The sequence below is a fragment of the Mirounga angustirostris genome, unplaced genomic scaffold (genome assembly GCF_029215605.1).
Source record: "Mirounga angustirostris isolate CCGP_5_RB_7025 unplaced genomic scaffold, mMirAng1.0.hap1 SCAF_10, whole genome shotgun sequence".
NCBI classification, from domain to species: domain Eukaryota; kingdom Metazoa; phylum Chordata; class Mammalia; order Carnivora; family Phocidae; genus Mirounga; species Mirounga angustirostris.
Genome location: NW_026991718.1, coordinates 81,088,080 through 81,107,980, shown reverse-complemented (window position 1 = coordinate 81,107,980; position 19,901 = coordinate 81,088,080). Strand labels below are relative to the sequence as shown.

Below are 19,901 nucleotides of genomic sequence, written 5' to 3'. Positions count from 1 at the left end.
GGCTAGTTTTGTTATTATCATTATTTTTATTGAGCTTTGGCATGAACTACTGCTAATGGCTAGCGAACATTATTCTCTGAAATCTTTTAAAGCATCAGACCTTCTCATATGACTGGGCTATTTTAGGGCTAGTCAAGAGGCAAGGGGAGAAACCGCCACAGTGCCTTCCAGTTCCGAGATTCCATGAGAAGTGAGGGAGATTGTCTGCCCATGTCTTACTAGAATCTTCCACCAGGTGGCACCAGTCACTCCACAGGCCCATCGCGGAACATTTCAGAAACGGTAACAGGTGAATCCAGACTTGTGCTCACTTATATATATTAAGGACATTTTCTGTCTTAAGTGTCCAGTGAGCAAACTACCTGTCCTTCCCCCAACAACCTTTTAGTTACAGGAAGTAAAAATTCTTTCTAGGACAGACTTAGCATATGTCAATCTGGTCATTCAGGGGAGTCTATTACTAATGTGTTTCTCTTTTGTACAAGTAAGTATAATGGGTGGGGGGAAAAGCCTCAGAAAATGCATAAAAATTTCAGTTAAAAAAGCAGTATGCCTTATTCATTCACTACTAGTTATTTCTGAGCAAATTGACTATTTGGGGGAAGGGTGTGAAATAAAACAGAATATTTGCAAAGAAATTAAATGCCTTCTGGAACTAAGTTAATAGTAGATGTTAATGATACACATACTTAAAAGAAGGAGAGTGAAGCAGATGGAAATTCATTCTGCCTTTCCACCATACTAAAACCTAACCCCAAACCAGAGATGCCATTTATAAAGTGGAAAGAATCTTGTCACCCTATACATATGAAAACTCCCTTTCAGTGTGGAGGTTAATTATATCCCATAATAAAATATCATGCGAGTAAAAGCATTCATTTGCCAGGACCTATAGATCTAGTTCTCAGAAGAACCACACAGATACATTTGTAAAAGGGGGTGGGGGCCATTTATTCACGTTTCCAGTTCAAGGTTTTCCAGAAAGTCCCACTAAAGCTATTACTGAGCTGACCTCTCATAACCTAGATTCATCTGGGCAGGGGCTGGACCATCACCCAGAATGTTTCCAATGAGAACACATATGCACACCAAGCCCAGGTAGGCGTAGAGACTCAGGAGCACAACAGCTCTCTCCAGAGAAACCACTCTGTGTCTCCTCACCTGGCTGGGGTGTTGGAGGCTCAGAGGACTGGGTCTCACTTGTCCCTTCTGAATTCTTCCTCTGGGGACCTTTCTCTTCACCAGAGCATCATACATCTATCATACTGGTGCCCCATTCCAAACTGAGTGGGGATAAGTCTGATCCTAACAGCCTGTTATGCACATTCTAACTGATAAGCAATGTGGGGAAAAATACTTTGAAGAACTGAGAAAGAAAAGTTATAGGCTTTAAAGTATTTTTGTAAATAAAAATTCTTCAAAGCTCTTTCCTCTTTAATATTGACCAACGTTGACTGATTCTAGCACTTGACATTTTGATGAAATGACATATGGAGGAAACTAAAATTCCACATCAGAATTTGAAGAGAGGCCTTCGACATTATTATAGTATCAATATCCAAAACAATACTTTTCCTGAACAAATTCCCAAATATGACAACTGAAGGCACAAAGCCAGGGTACAGAGCAAGTACTTCTAGAAACATAAGGGTGACTGGTTCTTCCAGAACTACTCAGAAAGCAGATCTAGTGTACAAAGCTTCTGGACTGAGCAAAAGAGAAATCCAAACTGCTGTTTTGTGTTTCATAAAAATCAGAGACAGTCACTACATCAAAAACTAATGATGTAATGTATGGTGATTAACATAACATAATAAGATTTAAAAACAAAAACCAGAGACAGGAATTCTACTACAACAAGCACATCTGGCTAATGTATCAGTAACCTACAGTTCTCATGAGTCACCCTTTTGTTTCCATGCATACCTCCAACAGAACAGACCTGTGAATAAAAATGTGAAGTCCTAGACTTTGGTGAAATATTCTGTTCCCCACTAGGAGGTCATGCTTGTGATTTTCTCCTGAAAGCCTCCTTCTGGTGCACTAAGAAAGACACAGAAGCTTTAGAAAAGCCATTCTGGCAAGAATTCACTGGCCTTCCAGGCCTGTTCTGCTAACACAGAGGCCCCTTTGCTTGTCCAGGGTAAGTGGCTGTTTATAGTCTGGATCTCTCACAATACAGACATGGAGACAGCAGGTGCAAGCAGGGAGATGCGTGTTCCTGTAAGTTTAGAATGCCTGCCTCTAGGCTGTCAGCAATTCTTCCCTAATCCCTTCCTGCTCATGGTCTTCTGTTTCCTCCACATATTCTTCTCTCTCTTTGCTTTATCTGGAGGAAGACGTAAGGAGCAAGGTATGACACTGCTTCCTGGAAGCCACGTGTTCAGTCTCAGCCAAAAAAAAAAAAAAGGAACATCTGAAATATGTCCCTTGGCTTCTGTGACTGATTTTTTCTAGGATTTAGGGGAAAAAGTATCTTGCAGTTTGGCATCCATCACATCTACCTTATTTCATATAGAAATAAATGTGGTTTGCTGATGAGCTACTACAAATTTTTGCTCTTTTGAAAGAAAAAGGAAAACAAACCACAAGTCCAATTGAATTCTGATTCAGTAGTTTATATATTTTGTACTCAGAATTTTATATTCCCTTCATATCCTCTCACCTTTCCTATGTCACTTTTTTAAGAAGGTTCACATCACTACGCTTCTAGAAAGCATTGTCCTCCAGATCCAAAGGGAACAGGGATGAGCTGTGGAAGGATGTGCTTCTAGCAGTTTGTCCCACATGGCAGAGGATTTATAAAATTCATCCCAACTCACTCAGCTTATATCCCTGGTTACCATTAATGGCTTGAGCAACAGCTGTCTGGGCAAGGAGCATCCTCTGTGGTCACAGAATGGGCAGGAGACAAATCACTACTTTGCCCCCAAAGGACTAACTGTTCCAAAGAACCAATTACACTGCAAAGGTACCCTTGGCTCCCATTAATACCTCCTGGGTCTAGAATAAAGGCTGCTATATTCCTCTGACTTACAAGATGTCCATGTAGTCTCACCAATGTGAGGGTCCCACAAAGGATTTAGCCGAGATCCAGAAACTTTTCAGGCACCTCTACACAGGAGGGACTCTGTCAAGCTCTACATTCAGCAGAAAAATTTAAACCCACTTTGTCACTCAGGAAAAAGTGATTTCATTTACAAAAGAAAAACCTTTGTACCGTAATATCCTGGTAAAATACCAATTTTAAGTTTTATGGCTTATTACCCAGTGATGTCAGTATCCCAGAATTTCCAGATCACGTCATTATTCTTTCCTGTACGTTTAGAAGTCTTACTCATGCACAGCAATTCCTGTCTTGACGTCGCTTTGCCCAGGTACTAGGAAGTTTCAGCTATATAATAATTTCCTCCATATACTTTAAACGTTTTGTAATGCTATGCCTACCCATTTTAACTTCTGCATCTTTCCTGTCATCTTTAATATCGCAGGGATAGGAGAAGACAAGCGTCAGGCCCTTTGGATCTGAAAGTCCTCTGGAAGTCCACATTAAAACGAATTTCAGCATTTGTTTAGGCTTTGTAGAGTGTGTGACAAGAACTCATTGCAACAGGGTCGGCGTTGTAACATCCTGACAATTACCATACTCATGTATGTACCGTACGAGTACATACCAAATGCTTGTTCCAGAACTGAACCTCCTTGGGGAACACGCGGCCTAGCCTGCCTGAAAAGGAATTTGCCCAGCTGTGAGGAGTGGCAACATACGCCCTCCACACTTTGCTCTGAGCCTGTTGACAGAGCAAGAGGAATACCATGGGCCCCGCCCCTTACTCACAGGGACAACTGTGACATCAGCATGACTCAGCCATGCATGGAATGCTCAAAAACAGTCTTCCTGCTAATGCCAAAGAGTCTTTGTGCATGCACATATCCAGCACTGGCCATTTGGAATTTGGCTATTCCCCGTTCTAAGGCCATCTGTCCAAAGAAAGAGAGAGGGTACCATCTTGTTTGTGGCATTGATAAAGCTGCCACAGCAACCCCAGGCCCAAGCTGCACCTGTTCCTAGCCAACCGGCAGAGCAAAGAGCGTTGGCACAGGGCAGCACAGGAGGCTCGGTGAGGCAGGGAACGACGAGGCAAGCCATAAGAAACAAAGAGATTCTAGAACACTAGGCCCATAGAATGAGATCTCCTCATTTTGAAAATATAAAATCTAACCAAAGAAAGCATTATAAATTCAATTCAGTTTAACTCGTAGATGACTATATGCGTGGTTCCATATTAAATGTGGCACACAAAAATTTGGCTGGCCGAAAAACCTAGTGTTTGCTACATATTTGCCAAGTGTTCATACAGCATAGCATGTAAGTTTCCACCTTCGACTCTGAGAGGCTAAGTTGCCTATTAACATTACCTGAGAATTTTGGTAATAAACATTGAAGAGATTTTAAAAATTCTTCTATCGAGAAGTACTGAAGATGAAGGATGATTTATTGGCCCCATAACTGCCTTGCAGAATTGTGTTTCACTGTGGAAATTGACACTAGACTGTAAACTTCAATTATTCCTGAGAACATCACTTTTTCTGCCCAAGCTAATTTTGTCTCATCCAACAGAATCTCTCTCTGTGTTCTGTGGGAACAAATGGTCCTACACAAACAATAAAGAATTCTGCCATGAAGGAAATTAAAAGTCAAGTTTGAAAGGAAGTGTCCTCGTAATTGTCCAGTTTGATTGTTTGCAGAATGGGTCCCAGAATACCATGGACACCGCTCAGTTCCCAGGGGACTTTAGAAGAAGATCTGAGCAAGGGGAACCCCAGCCCCATTCCCACACACAGCAAAGATTCATCACAAAAAGAAAACCCACTGGTCACCGGCATATGAGTACATACCAAATGCTTTTACCTTCCTACAGAGTTCTCAGCCAAATGTAATTTGGATATACTACCTTCTTGCACAATTTAAAAATGACCAACTTTCTTTTTTTTTTTCAAAAGCACGAGACATACACACAGACACACAATTCTTTGATCAGACTAAACCAAGGATCAGAGCGTTTCTGAGTTTAAAACAACCATGCTGTCCATATGTGTACTAAACTCATGCTATTACAGTTGACACTTGAACACTGTGGGGTTAGGAGTGCTGACCTTTGTGCAGTTGAAAATCTGCCTATAAATTTTAACTCCCCCAAAACTGAACCGCAGTTGAAAATTTGCCTATAACTTTTTTTTTGCCTGTAACTTTTGACACCACAAAAACTTAACTGTAGTTGAAAATTTGCCTGTAGCTTTGACTCCCCTAAGATTTCATGACAGCCTACTGTTGACCAGAAAAGTCTTACTGAAAACATAATCAATTAACATATACTTTGTATATGTATTATACACTGTATTCTTACAATAAAGTAAGCTAAGAAAAGAAACATAAGAAAAACATAAAGAAAAAATAGATTTACAGGACTGTACTGTAAATTTACAGGACGGTACTGTAAAAACATAAAAAAGAAAAAACGGATTTACAGGACTGTACTGTATTTATCAAAAAAAAAAAAGTCCATGTATAAATAAATGGACCCACACAGTTCAAACCCATATTGTTCCAGGGTTAACTATACATATTTCCTTTATTGGAAAAGATTTAAAAAGAAAGGTAAGCAATGAGAAGAAACAAATATTTATATGCTCTAGTAGACAGCTGTTATTTCTGGGAAGACCATGGAAAAATATGTACCTTCACAAGACCTTGGAACAAAGCAAAGGTAGAATGTGGTTTGGAGAAGGTAAAAACATTTGGCTCAGAAAATGCTCAGTTTTATGGCATATAAGGGATTTGGTCTTATGGAATTATGAATTAAAGAAGAGAGATTATAAATTGAGATTAAAGTGAAAGAAGCCTGACACAAAAGGCCACACACTGTGTGAATCCACTGATAAGAAATATCCAAAATAGGCAAACCCACAGAGATAGAAAGTAGACGAGTGTTAACTCAGGGTCAGGGGGAGGGAAGGAGGGGAGACAATAAGGTCTCTTTGTGAGGTGATAAAAATATTCTGGAATTAGGGGCGCCTGGGTGGCTCAGTCAATTAAGTGTCTGCCTTTGGCTCAGGTCATGATCCCAGGATCCGGGGATGGAGCCCACGTGGGGCTCCCTGCTCAGTGGGGAGCCTGCTTCTCCCTCTCCCTCTGCCTGTCGCTCACTCTGCTTGGGCTCTCTCTCTCTCTCTCAAATAATTAAATAAAATCTTTAAAAAAAAATATTCTGGAATCAGAGAGTGGTAATATTTGCACAACTCTGGAAATGTACTAAAAAGCACTGCACTGCGTGTTATACACAAACAATGAATCACGGAACGCTACATCAAAAAATAATGTAATAGTGATTAACATAACATAATAAACAAAATCTTTAAAAAAAACCCCACTGCATTATATACTTTAAAATGGTGAATTTTGTAGGTAAATCCAGGCCCTTGAAAACAAGGTCCTTGAAAAAAACCAGTGAGGAAAGAATTGAATAAAAGACAAAAGAATGACAGAATAGGTTTAACAGGACTCTTATTCACAGGATGGGTTTTGGTTTTGGTGGGTTGTTTCTTTTTCTTTTTTCTTTTCTGAACTCTTCGAACGGAGGATCCATATCTGATTATTCTTTTTATTCCCGCTACAGAATTAAGCACAATATTATGTAATAAGTGTGCTTAAATGAACTGTTAATTGGTCATTGATTAAATGATGATGGACAACATCAGGAGCTGTCTCTGCAATGATTTAGAGATGACAAAACTATCCATTCTGTTTCTTTACTATCACTACCATTTCATACAGAAACACTTTGTCCTTCTGATTTGATGTTACGATATAGCATATAGCCATGTACAATATGGTCTTGGTCATAGTGATGTTTGTCTCATTTTCTAGAACTGTTATCTTTACAAATCACCTGTGCTTACATGTTTTCAGATTAATGTTCTGGCTTTTATTTTCCAATTAAATGAAAAACACTTGATATTCCTAAGACACACCTAGTCAATTATTTTTCTATTTATACTAAGATCACTGTAAAGGCATTAAAAAGACTAGTTGGAAAGCTGACTAAAACAAACGCAGGTTTCGCCAAAGAGAGAATGTGTTTCTATAACGCAAATGAACCACAATTAAGAAAAGTGAGTGGTGACATTGTAGAAAGAGATGTTTTTTACCTGTGATAAATAAATCATGCCAGTTTGTAATACCATCGTGAGGCTATGTCTTTAAGAGTGCACAGAAAAGTTCACCCATATCCTGATGTTACAGAGAGACATGCTATGAATCCATTTTACAGATAGAAAATAAATAGGTTAAAAGAGGCTAAAGAACAGAGCTTTCCCTTCTAGTGCCTTCTTCATACAACGTGGATACAGTGAGCAAATGCTGTGGAGCACGTGGAAAACGCAAAGTCCCTGGAGAAGGGTCTGCGTATAATGGGCCCTCAAGCAAAACTGCATATGAATATCATTATATTACTACTACTAGAGGCCTGAAACCTGAAACTAGAAAAGGAAAATATGAGGCTGTCGAGAAAAACCATGACTGGAAATCACACCCTTTGCCTTGCACATACCTCCAGCAATGTACCCGCCTCCACCAGCTTTATAGAGAACGTGGCTCGCGAAGGGGGCTGCACAGATGATCAGAAAGCTCGCAGTCACCACGGCGACGACCCCAAGAAGCATCAGGACTGCCCAGAAACCACGGTAAACTGGAGACCCCACGGGGAAAAGGAGAAAAGAAAACCACATTTAGATTGTGAATCCCACTTAGATTGTACCACACAGTCAGTTTCTTTCCTCTTTATTGTTCTGATTTCAGTCATGGCACAGCTAGGCAGAGTCCCAAGCCATGGGTCCTGAATGACAATCCAAAGGAAACCTTACTAGATAATTTTGTACTTAGTGATGTCAACCTTCAACTAACTCACAGTTGTTATTTGCACCACACACATGCTCAGTACACTCTCGGAGCTCATTTTCCTGACTGTGTTTTCCATTTTAGAAGTGGGGATGTTCTAGTTTTGGAAAGCGTTCCCTTGAGTAAGTACCTAGTTGGGTCACAGCTAGGTGTTTCATACCAAACATACAAAGACATGAAAAGGCATTCACATTTACAAACATTGCTTCTTACTATCACTGTCATCCCCTAGAAGCTAATAATCACCCCAATCCCCTAACAAAAAAGTATACTTCTATTTAGATTGCGACTCTATTGGAAAATAGTCTTCAGGTAAGAAAAATGGCAAACAAAACCAAAATGAAAGGTTTGTATAGACTGAGATTTTAAATCAGATATATTTAAGGCATACTACTTTCTACCAAGATTTTTCTTAGAAAGACTCGAAATGAGAAGTTAGAGTAGTCTCTTATGCATAGACCAGCATAGCTGAATTAATGGATGCAGCTGGTGATAAATGGATTGTGGGTTTGGTGATACATAGTAATCAAATAAAGAGGAATTCTAATGATCATTTTTGAGCGGGATAATTACTGATCTATTAAACAAATTCATCATTTCCCAAGGGCTAAAACACTAACATAAGTTCCTTTTGGTATAAATGAAGGAAAGCCCCATAAAACACATTAGTCAAATTACATTTTTTAATGAAAACATAGAACTTTATATAAGAAAGCAAAAAAAATGATTTTTTTCCACAAGCCCACCTGGCAAAGAAAAAACTGTGTCCATCAGCTGGAATCTTAGAGCAAGGAGTATAGGAAGGTGGAAATTTGTGAGGAGGAGGCATTGCATTTAAATTGGAAATGAAGGCTGGAAAATGTGTGGACACATGTGAAAGACAGGAGTAAAAGGCCGGCTTGTACCCCACATCCCATGCTGTTCGCCTGACAGTGGTTTCCAGGTTTGGGATGTTAGGAATATTCTGTGGCTGCATTCAGGCTCCACAGGGAGCCAAGCAGTAGAGAAGTACTGACCATCTTTGAGTGTGGGAAGAGTAGCAAACAGTGAGCCAAACACATGCCATCCAGGTCATACAAGAATTTGCTGGAGAATTGGCAAGCTTCACATTTTACATTTTCATTCACACACACACACACAAAGATTTCCTTCACATTGGTGAGCCTCACATTTTACACTTGCATTCCCTTCATTTACTTGTCTATCATGTGGTAGGTTCTGTGGCAAGTACTAGGGGTGAAAACATGATTAAGATGCAGTCCACAGAAAAAGGAGCCCATTCTGTGGCTCCCCTGACTTCAACTAAAACGTGGACACGCTTGGCAAACAACTATCTCAGGAGTCTGAAAAGTAAATAGCAAGTGCATTAAGGAGAGAAGTCAAACCCCAAGGAAAGATAAAACTGGCTACAAAGAGTTTTCTGAGTTTTTCCTTTTTTTCTCCTCCTGGATTTGGCCTGAAGGCAAGCCAAATTGGGAATTTTATAAAAGGTACAAACAGCAAAACAAAAAAACAACAAAAACCAAAACAAAAAACCCGGAGTTAAGATCACCATTCTGGATAGATCAGCAGGAAAAGTTGTCCCTCTAAGCCAGAGTCTAGGCAAAGTCCCCATGCTGAATTTTCTCTTTTTATTCTCCCAGTCCTGCCTCGAGGCCTCAAAAGTAGATCTGCACTGCTACCCCAGGGGAGGCATGGACACCTAAGATCCCAAAAGACGATTCAACCTTTTGGCTATTTGAAGCAGAAAAATGGGGTGCCTGGGTGGTTCAATGGATTGAGTGACCGACTCTCGGTTTTGGCTCAGGTCCTGGGATGGAGCCCCACATCAAGCCCCCCTGCATTAGGCTCTGTGCTCAGCAGGGAATCTGCTTGAAGATTCTCTTCCTCTGCCTCCCCCCCTACCCACATTTTCTCTCTCTCTCTCTCTCTCTCTCAAATAAAAATATAAATCTTAAAAAAAAAAATAGAAGCAGAAAAAGGGACACCCAGTTTGCAAAGAGTCAAGGAACCACTGCTCTGGGGGTTTTCCTCTTCTTTCACTCCTTTGTACTGTGGTACAATTGCATGAAACTGGGCCATGGCCCAGGAGGCCCATGCTGAGAAACTAATCTTTCCAGCCAGACAAACTGGAAAAGTGGGCCCTGGAAGCCTGAGGATGTGGAAGAAACCCCACAGATGAGCAAGAACCAGAGAAGAGAATCTCTAATTCTGTGTTTGAAACTACACAAGTGATGAGCTCACCCCCCAAGTTGTACATGCACAGAAAATGCCCAAATAAGTACAACAAAGGCTTTGAGAACTGAATTACAGTATAAATATCACCCAAGTACCAGAGCAAGCCCTGACTGATATACACGCCCCAGCAGACCCAAACAGCATCTCAAAGGCTTTGAAAACTGAACTAACCTTGAAGGACAAATCATGCAGGTGGATTGCTTGTTCAAAGAACAAATCAATATTCTCCACAGAAGTTTCACAGTGTGCAAGGTCTAACGACGTAATATTCAAAATGTCCAGGCTATAATCCAAAATTACATGATATACTAACAACCATGAAAATCTGACCAATTCTCAAAGGAATGAGCAATCAGCAGTTGCCAAGATGGTTCAAATGTGTGAATTATCATACAGACTTTAAAGCAGATACTAGAACCATTTTCTATGAACTAAGGTGAACACTCTTGAAATGAAAGACAGAAATTATTGAAAGAGAAATAGAGTCTATAAAAAAAAGAACTAAATTGCAGTGAAAAATATAACATCTGAAACTTAAAATCCATGAAATGAGCTCAATAGCAGAATGGAGATGAGAAAGAGCAAGTGAACTTGAGGAGAGAGCAGTAGAAATTATCCAGTCTGGGGCACCTGGGTGGCTCCAGTCGGTTAAGCATCTGCCTTCAGCTCAGGTCATGTTCCCAGGGTCCTGGGATTGAGTCCCGCATCAGGCTCCCTGCTCCGCAGGAGGCCTGCTTCTCCCTCTCCCACTCCCCCTGTGTGTTCCCTCTCTCGCTGTGTCTCTCTCTGTCAAATAAGTAAATCTTAAAAAAAAAAAAAAATTATCCAATCTGAACAGAAAGAAAAGAAATTGAAATAAAAAATGACTAGAGTCAGGGGTGCCTGGGTGGCTCAGTCGGTTAAGCGTCTGCCTTTGGCTTAGGTCATGATCCTAGGGTCCTGGGATCGAGTCCCACATCGGGCTCCCTGCTCAGTGGGGAGTCTGCTTCTCCCTCGCCTCTGCCTCTCCCTTTGCTTATGCACTCTCTCTCTCTTTCTTTCACTCACTCTCTCTCTCTCAAATAAATAACTAAAATGTTTTAAAAAATGGCTAGAGTCTCAGAGACTTGAGAGAAAACATCAAAAGATGTCACAATTGTGTCACTGGAGTCCCTAAGGCAGAGGCAGACCATATTGGTGCCGAATGAACATTCATAGAAATAATGCCTGAAAAATTCCCAGATTTGGTGAAAGATAAATTTATAGATACAAGAAACTCGACAAACTCCAAAGAACAAAAACTGGAAAAAAAAATCAGCCTAGACACATAATAATAAAATTACTGAAAACCTTAGATAAAGTTTTGAAAGTAGTCACAGGCAGGTAAGGGGGAAAACATATTGAATACAGGGGAACAACAATCCCAAGGACCATATTTTCTCATCAGATATGATGGAGGCCAGGAGAGAGTAGAACAACATCTTTAAGGCAATGAAAGAAAAGAACTATCAATCTCAAATTCTTCTTCTAGTGAAAATATCTCTGAGGAATAAAGAGGGAAAAAGAAGCCATTTCTCAAGGAGGAAGAAAGAATTTATCAAAGCAGACTTGTTCTATAAAGACATAGGAAAAGGAATTTCTTTAGGTTGAAAGAAATGACACCAGGGTTCACTTGAAACTTGAGGAATAAAGGAAGAGAAACGGAAAAGGTGAATATCTGCATAAATATTACCTAGTATTTTTCTCATCCTAATTTCTTTAAAATATTCTTGACTGTTGAAATACAAAAATATATTGTCAGCACAATACGGTATAGACATGCAGATTTTAGAATCAGAGTAACCTCAGTTATTTACCACTTACATGTGATGTTACCTTGGACCAGTTACTTAAGCTTCCCGAACATCTATCTCTTCTGTAAAATACAGATGTTTGTATCCATCCTTTAGAGTTATTGGAAGAATTATTAATAATGTATGTGAAGTGTGTGACATAAAATAAGAAATCAATGCATGGCATTTATTTTGTGGTTGCTTTTATTTACATTATTATTTAAATTGCATGAACACTACACAGCAGGTGGTACTGTGTTCAGTAATAGGAAAGTGAATTACTTCCCTCAGAGCCTTGCCTGCTGCTTTTATGTACCATTGACGTTTGGAAATCCCTTTAGATTCCTGCACACAGTGCAGTAGAGAAGTTGTGTTTGACATACTGTCTTCCATGGGAAGTTTCCTTGTCCACTAACCTCTAAGAAAGTGTTGGCCATGTTTTAGAACATGTGACTCTACTCCTAAATACCGAAAATACAAACAAATGGGCTCAGACACCTAACACAAAGACAGCTCTAACACGGTGACCTCTGATCCATGTCTTAGGACCTACGTTTTGTAAAGATGAGTTGGGCTAATCATTGTGATCCCTGGAGAACTGGAAAACTGGAAACATGAGGTGATTGGTAGCAAGGTTGAAGTTAAAAAGAAGCACTGGTCACTGGGTCCAGAAGAGCCATATGCAGACAAGAGGGCAGCATTATGAAGCGGGCCACAGAGAGGACAAAAACAGCAGGACACGCCTCTCCACAGAGAAAAGCAGACGGATTGAAAGAAGGAGAGAAAGCACCTGGTGAGGGAGAGACAGAAAGAGAGAAAACAGAAATGTGGATGGATGCTCCTCAGAGCTGCTGTTGTTCCTGACAGCTGCCAGTTCCTGTCCTGTCCTTTGCTCTAACAAAATAGCCTGACTTTCGATTCTGAGTCCCTGGAAAAGGTAAGAGCAACAGATCTGCATTTAAGGGAAGGGGGAACCTCGCTGCCTGAGAGTTGTGACCATACAGAAATTGCTTCCAAGAGAGACTCCTTATTGCAGGTACTGTGTGCTTTATTTTTCTGCTTGTGCTTCAGCATTCAAAAGTGCATAGCTTCAAGCCTATTTCAAAATTTTGTGGAACTTCCTGTTCCTTAGCTAATTATATTACCTAGTTTGCATATGTGGCGCACTTTGATTCCAGAATTAAAATGTTCACTCGTAATTCAGAATCGTCCTGTGAAATTGGGTAGAGTTCTTTCACTGTTTGAAGTAAAACTGAGGCAATCAGAGAATCTTCAACATAAAGTTAATGAAGTATATGTGTTTTGAGAGTCAAACATGATACTGGGGTCCTTCCACGAATTGTGTGTCTCTGACAGACCATAGTTTTCTAAGATGGAAAACAATACCCTTCACATAAGCTTATAGAAAGAATTGAGAAAATACAAGGAAAGTAGCTGCATACGGTAAGTACTCACATATATTTGCTCTTACTATTATTAATTTGTACTCACTCTGTAATAAAATGTCCTTGTCAACAATGTAGTTAACACATAAAAGATATCTATTAATCTCATGGATCTAGGATGGGGACAAGTTTCAGTTCTAATATATCTACACCTTTGAAATTTTGGCAGGGAGGATATTTGTGTTTGATTAGTGGTTTGTACTGTTTAAGACCCCTAGATCGTGAATGTATCTCAGAGAACACTTCATTCATTTTCTTGTTCCTTATAGCAGCCACAAAAACTGTGAAGTTTTGTCTTTGAAACCTTTGGACTGTGCCAAGTGAAAACATCTCTAAAAATCCATTTGTACCACTAAGTACAATTCAGTTAACTTAAACAATATTGGATTTCTATTAATTCCTTCTAGAACAGGAAGCAAGATTTACAATGTAAATAGATTTACCTATAATCTATATCATCACAATTTGGATTAATTAAAAGAAAGCATCATCTGAATCTGTGAAAGGCCAGAATTAACGAATACTTTCAAAGCAATGAAGTTCTGTTGATTCTAAATAAATTGGTGAATTGACCTAACAAAGTGCTCCTTGCTCGGGTGTTGTAATGAGGATGAGTAGTAATTACTCTAACAACAGATGTTATAGAAATGCTTCTTCTAGAGTATCCAGTTTATTTTCCTAAATAGATTAAGCTTTTACCCTTACAGTATTTCTTTCACTACCAACTAACTTCATCCTTGTAGATCTAGATTAAAAATCATCAGCCCAGGGTATCCTGAAATGTCCTCTCAGTATATTCCGTATATGTCACTTCACATTTTTATAATATTTTCACTAATATACAGTATTTTTCTAGTTTTCATTTGAGGACTATCCTTTTGCTTTTTCATGAAGCAAAGAAACGTCAAGTCATTAGAGGTTGTCTAGTTTGTTAAATAAGAGTGTATATGGAATGCAAAACTCTGTCCACAATGTGTTTTACTCATAAAAAGTATCTAACATAAAGAATATTAATGGCACTGCAAATTCAAATTTCAGATTGAAACATACATCAAAAGGAGCTCATATCTTGGATATACCTAAAAGATCAAATTCCAAAGTGATATAATTAGGAAGTGCAGGGAGACATCTATTAAGCATCCTTCAGGGAGGAAACATAAAAATCATCCCAAACTGTAGGACAATGATGGCCATGACATAAAGCAGACTATTAATTGTGTACATCAATATGTGTGCATAGGTATGCATGTGTGTGTGTGTGTGAGTGCACGCATGCACATTTTTGCACGTGTGCAGATTACCATGGACCACAAACGGGAAGCTAATGGCAGAATTATTATCTGTTCTGAAATCCATCTACAAGGTTAGAAAATAAAACCCTACGGTATTTCTTTTTCCACTAAGAATGTAATAAACATGCCCTAAAACTCATTAATTTTGATGATGCGTAGAAGCAGCCTGAAGTTTTAACTCTGGATTATTTTATAAGAAGTTCCATTCCCAGCCATTCACACCCATCCAGCAATTCAAGCCAGTGTCTCCCAAGGGACTGCAAAGAGAGACCCTGCCAGGCTTGCTTGGCGAATAGGTGTGTGGTTGACAACCATAAGTCACTTAACTTAGAAAACATACTTCAGTGGCTCTCTAGGCACCAAAGACTGCAAGAGTTAGACATAATCCTTGTCCTCACAAGTTCAGTCCAGTGAGGGAAAAAGAAGTAAGTTTAACACTGGGTGATAGGAGCCCCAGCAAAGGTATGCACAGCACATCACAGAGCCGGATGGATGACTGTCTTGAGAAGCCACTATTTCAGGGCTGAATGGTCATGAGTAAAGCCCTACAGTTCTGATTATAGTTGAACCGGCAGAAGGCAGGAGGAAGGTCAACCCAGTCAGAGTAGGAAAGAGTTCCATGGATTGGGAAATAGAAAACAGCTCCCTGCAGCTGCCTCCCATGTGGATGAAGGCACCAGGAAAGGCGGGACAGAAAGGCAGTCATGGCCTCATGTGCCACTCAGAAAGAGTTGGTCTTTATCATACTGGTCCTAGGGAGCCCCTGAAGGTCAGTTATCAGCAATTATAGCCACATTTGTATCCAAATACCACTCCTGTCGCTGTCCAGAGAATAAACTGGCAGGAAAAAGAACAGAACATGGAAAACTAGTCAGGTAGTTATTCTAGTTACCCAAGTGGGGCCTAAAGCCGGGAAGTCGGGATAGAGATGAAATCAACTTTAGTGATAAGCTCTTGTTACAGAAGGTGAGAAACCAGCAAGAATAAAACCTGTTTTCATGGATTTTTTCATTTGTATGCCAGAACAGTTTGTTCTGTTAAGATATTGACAAATCTCCTCTTGATTTTGTAATATTATAATGTACACAACCTACCTTCCGTACAGAGTATAGAGGGAAAAAGTCAACCCAAATGATCACAATTCCAAATTCGTAGTGTTTTGATAAATTATTTTATTATGTATATAAAAATGTAAATATTGTATTTGCAGTTTAAAGATAAACTTAAGTGTTATTCATTTTTCAAAACTTGCTATCTTGCCTCAGACACCTCACAAAGCTAGTTCATAAAGCTAATCCTATGTTTCGACACATCCTCGAGCACACAGTGTGAAGTGCTATAAAATGTTTTATAAGAAGCCAAAACAAAACACGCCACCCCCCTCCACCATCCTCAGCAGCAAATGAGAACCTCCAGCATATGTTGCCGTAGCTTTAGGCAAGACGCTTCTGTTACACAGGCCAGCAAGCCTGTCCTGCATCTCTATACACTACTTGTCTTGGCAGCGTTGGCCAGGTCTAAAAATACAGTCATGCCTTCACCAAAGCAGAAGGACAGGCTGTACAGTGTGTCCGCGTCTGAGCTCCACAACTGTGGACGTGCCAAGCCAAGTCACGTGCTCTCCACGGTCCATTGATTTTCTTTTCTTTTTTTTTTTTTTCCGAACTAAAAGAACATTGAAAGGCCTGATGGAATTTATTTACCTCCCTACTGCAAATGTGGGCAGTGAAGGAATAGCTGAGAGTAAGGAGTGTCTTGGGTAGGTGGGGCAGAGGCTTCATCTCCCATGCTGGCTGTGACCTTGGCAAAGTCCCTGCAGCAGGAGAAGTGTGGGTTTCTTCACATGGTTTCAAGATCTTTCCAGGCTTGAGAGTGCATCCATGGTCACTATCTCGTTTCTCCTCCTAACGATCTTGGGGGGTAAGGGGGGAGGCTTGCTGGCTGCAGGACCTTGCAGTATTAGAGGCAGAAGGGGTGGTGACCATGGTAACAAGGGCATTCATACAGTGCAGCCTGATCATAGGAGCAGCTGGCTGGCTCAAGGTCACAGGAGCGAGGAACTAGAGGCACTCTGAAGTGAGGTGAAGGGGACCAGAATGTGTCACCCCAAAATATGCCACTTTGGGTAAGATTATTTTGAGCTAGAAGCAAATGAGAATTAGTGAATGCAGAACGAAACCTGTGGGGAGTTTTCCTTTTCTGACTAAAAGCAGAAACTCTTGAGAAATGAGGACTGCCACAAATGCACTCTTCCGGGGGGAGTTTGATGGCCACAAAGAAGAGAGCAAGTCGGGACCAAGGTGGGTCTGCGAACAAATCTACCAAAGTACCCTATTGCCCCCTACGTCCCCCATATATTTCCTAGTCACTTTCCCAGTTTGCCACCCTGAGCCAAAACCCCTTTCTCTTCTGTTTTGTCACATCACCACATTCATCGTTATTTGTCAAAAAGGCGTATAAGCTCTCAGGCCTATCTGCTTCTTTGGCTCTTCATTTCTCTATGAAGGCCTCCATGTACCTTCATACTAATAAACCTTCTCTCATCTTCCTCTGTCTTTTTATAGTCTATTTTGCAGGGTCAAGAGCCTACAAAACATCTGCACTGGGCAGCCTCAACTTGACATGTCCAAAACCCACCAAATCTTCCTCTTAAAAACCAGCTCTACCTCAGCCTTCTGCATCTCTAATAATAGTCTATTTTGCAGGGTCAAGAGCCTACAAAACATCTGCACTGGGCAGCCTCAACTTGACATGTCCAAAACCCACCAAATCTTCCTCTTAAAAACCAGCTCTACCTCAGCCTTCTGCATCTCTAATAATAGCAGCAGCATCCCTCCAGTTTGTAAAGACAAAAAAGGGTCACCATTGACCTTGCTCTTTCCCATCACACCCCACACCCAATCCATTAGCAAATCTGGTCAGTTTTTCCTTCAGTATATAATCAGATTCAGTGAACTTCTGCTTTCTTCAATCACAACTAAAATCTCTGGAGATTATCTATGAAACAAGCAGAAGCAGCTTCGGAAAGATAAATAGAAGAGGCAGACCAACTAGGGAGCTTGGAGCCCAAGTAATGGCACAGTGGAGAGTCCCCTGCGTTTTCTTTTTGCCTCACTCATCTTATACTTGATGCTAGAGATTAAATAACCAGAAAATGGCAACAAACACAGGTCAATCTAGACAAAGTGCCAGGAAAGGAACAGTCCATCATGACAGAAAACTTTTAGACAAACACCACATAAGATTTCAACAAAGTCTGAGTGAGGAGCCTAGATTCCATTCACCAGACTCCATGCACCACTCCAGCACCCATGCTGGGTGGTGTCTGGGAAGAAAGGGAGGTAAGACTTTCATCACCACCAGATGGTACCATTCAGCCCCCATCCTGTGGCGTCCATGGAGATGGAAAAGCCAGTAACCTGGAAATGACAACAATCACAGACAAGAAAAGCCCCCAAAACAATGGTTCATCTAAAGGACAAGGTGAGGGGCTGCCTAGAAACTTTTAGGAAATATGCACTGCTACACCAGTAAAACACCACAGAGTAAGACTTTTGCTCTCAACTCTACTCTCATCAGCAAGGACCAAGAAGGGAGTCCAGAATTTGATCCTTGGCAGGCTATAACGAGGTGCCCCAAACCCTCCCCCCTTATGAACACACACACACACACACAAACACATACACATAAGGATGAAGGATGTGTTGGAAAAGGCTAAAAAAGTAATCAGAACTTTCATCTTTGCAAGGATAATGAGGTGACCAATAACAGTGACAGGAGAGACCATGTGTGGAGCCTGGACTTTCACCCCTCTAAGGTGAAAATGAGACATTTCTTCCACCTACAGTTCTATCAGAGGAGGCCTAGTAGAGAGTCAGGACCTAAACCAACACCCAGTAGTAAGGAGAACCCCCTGCATATGCCTCATGTCAGTGGAAGTCATGGAAGAGGCTGTAATGATTCAATCCTACCCCTTCTGGCCAGGATTACATCGATGGAAGCATAGTGTAAAGCCAGAACTCTCACTGCTGCCCAGCAGGACCACAGCCTCTCCTCATGTCAACACATACTAAGTGGGGAACCTGGAAATCCACTCCTACCTGATTTTTATTGAGGCAGTACCCACCCCTTCTCCTGCAGAAGTAGTGTGAAAAAGCCAACCAAAACAGAAGATCCAGAGTATCATAACACAATAACCCCAAATTTCAGATTTTAATTGAAAAACAAATGACTAGTCATACTGAGAACCAGGAAAATCTCAACTTCAATGAAGAAGATCACTCAGTAGATCCAGCAATGGCACTACTAGGTATTTATCCAAAGGATACAAACATAGTGATTCGAAGGGGCACCTGCACCCCAATGTTTATAGCAGCAACGTCCACAATAGCCAGAGGTCCATTGACAAACGAATGGATAAAGAAAATGTGGTGTGTATACACACACACACACACACACACACAATAGAATATTACTCAGTCATCAAAAAAAAAAATGAAATCTTACCATTTGCAATGATGTGGATGGAGCTAGAGGGTATTATGCTAAGTGAAATAAGTCAATCAGAGAAAGACAACTATCCTATGATTTCACTCATATGTGGAATTTAAGAAACAGAACAGATGAACATAGGGGAAGGGAGGGGAAAAATATAAGATAAAATCAGAGAGGGAGACAAACCATAAGAGACCCTTAACTATAGGAAAGAAACTGAGGGTTGCTGGAGGGGAGGTGGGTGGGGGGATGGGTGACAGGCAATAAGAACTTGATGTAATGAGGACTGGGTGTGATATGCAACTGATGAATCACTAAACTCTACCTCTGAAACTAATAATACACTGCATGTTAATTAATTGATTTTTATATAAAATAAATTTTTTTAAAAAGATCACTCAGTAGATGCCAACAGAGTTAATATTAGCTAACAAAGATTTTTAATGAGCCATGATAAAAATGTCCCAAAGAGAAATATGGACATGCTTGAATTAAATTGAAGAGAAAAAAAATCTTGGCAAAGAAATGGAAGAGCCAAAAGAAATTTTTAAGAATGAAAATATATAATAGCCAAAAATAAAAACTCAATGGATGGTCTGGAAAGTGGAATGAAGTAGAAAAAGGAGATATATTCAAAAACACTAAAGATAAATCAAAATGGACT

The 19,901-nt window shown here is 40.3% G+C and overlaps 1 protein-coding gene across 7 annotated transcripts in view; it reads right to left on the bottom strand.

Annotated features, from left to right (window-relative positions):
- TMEM182 (transmembrane protein 182) overlaps nucleotides 1-19,901 on the bottom strand; it is a 126,571-nt gene that overhangs the window by 85,486 nt on the left and 21,184 nt on the right. For all 7 annotated transcript variants that reach the window (XM_064572657.1, XM_054509967.2, XM_064572660.1 and 4 more), the window contains exon 4: nucleotides 7,611-7,748. In XM_064572657.1, coding sequence (XP_064428727.1) covers nucleotides 7,611-7,748 — 138 coding nt within the window. The remainder of the gene's footprint in view (nucleotides 1-7,610; nucleotides 7,749-19,901) is intronic.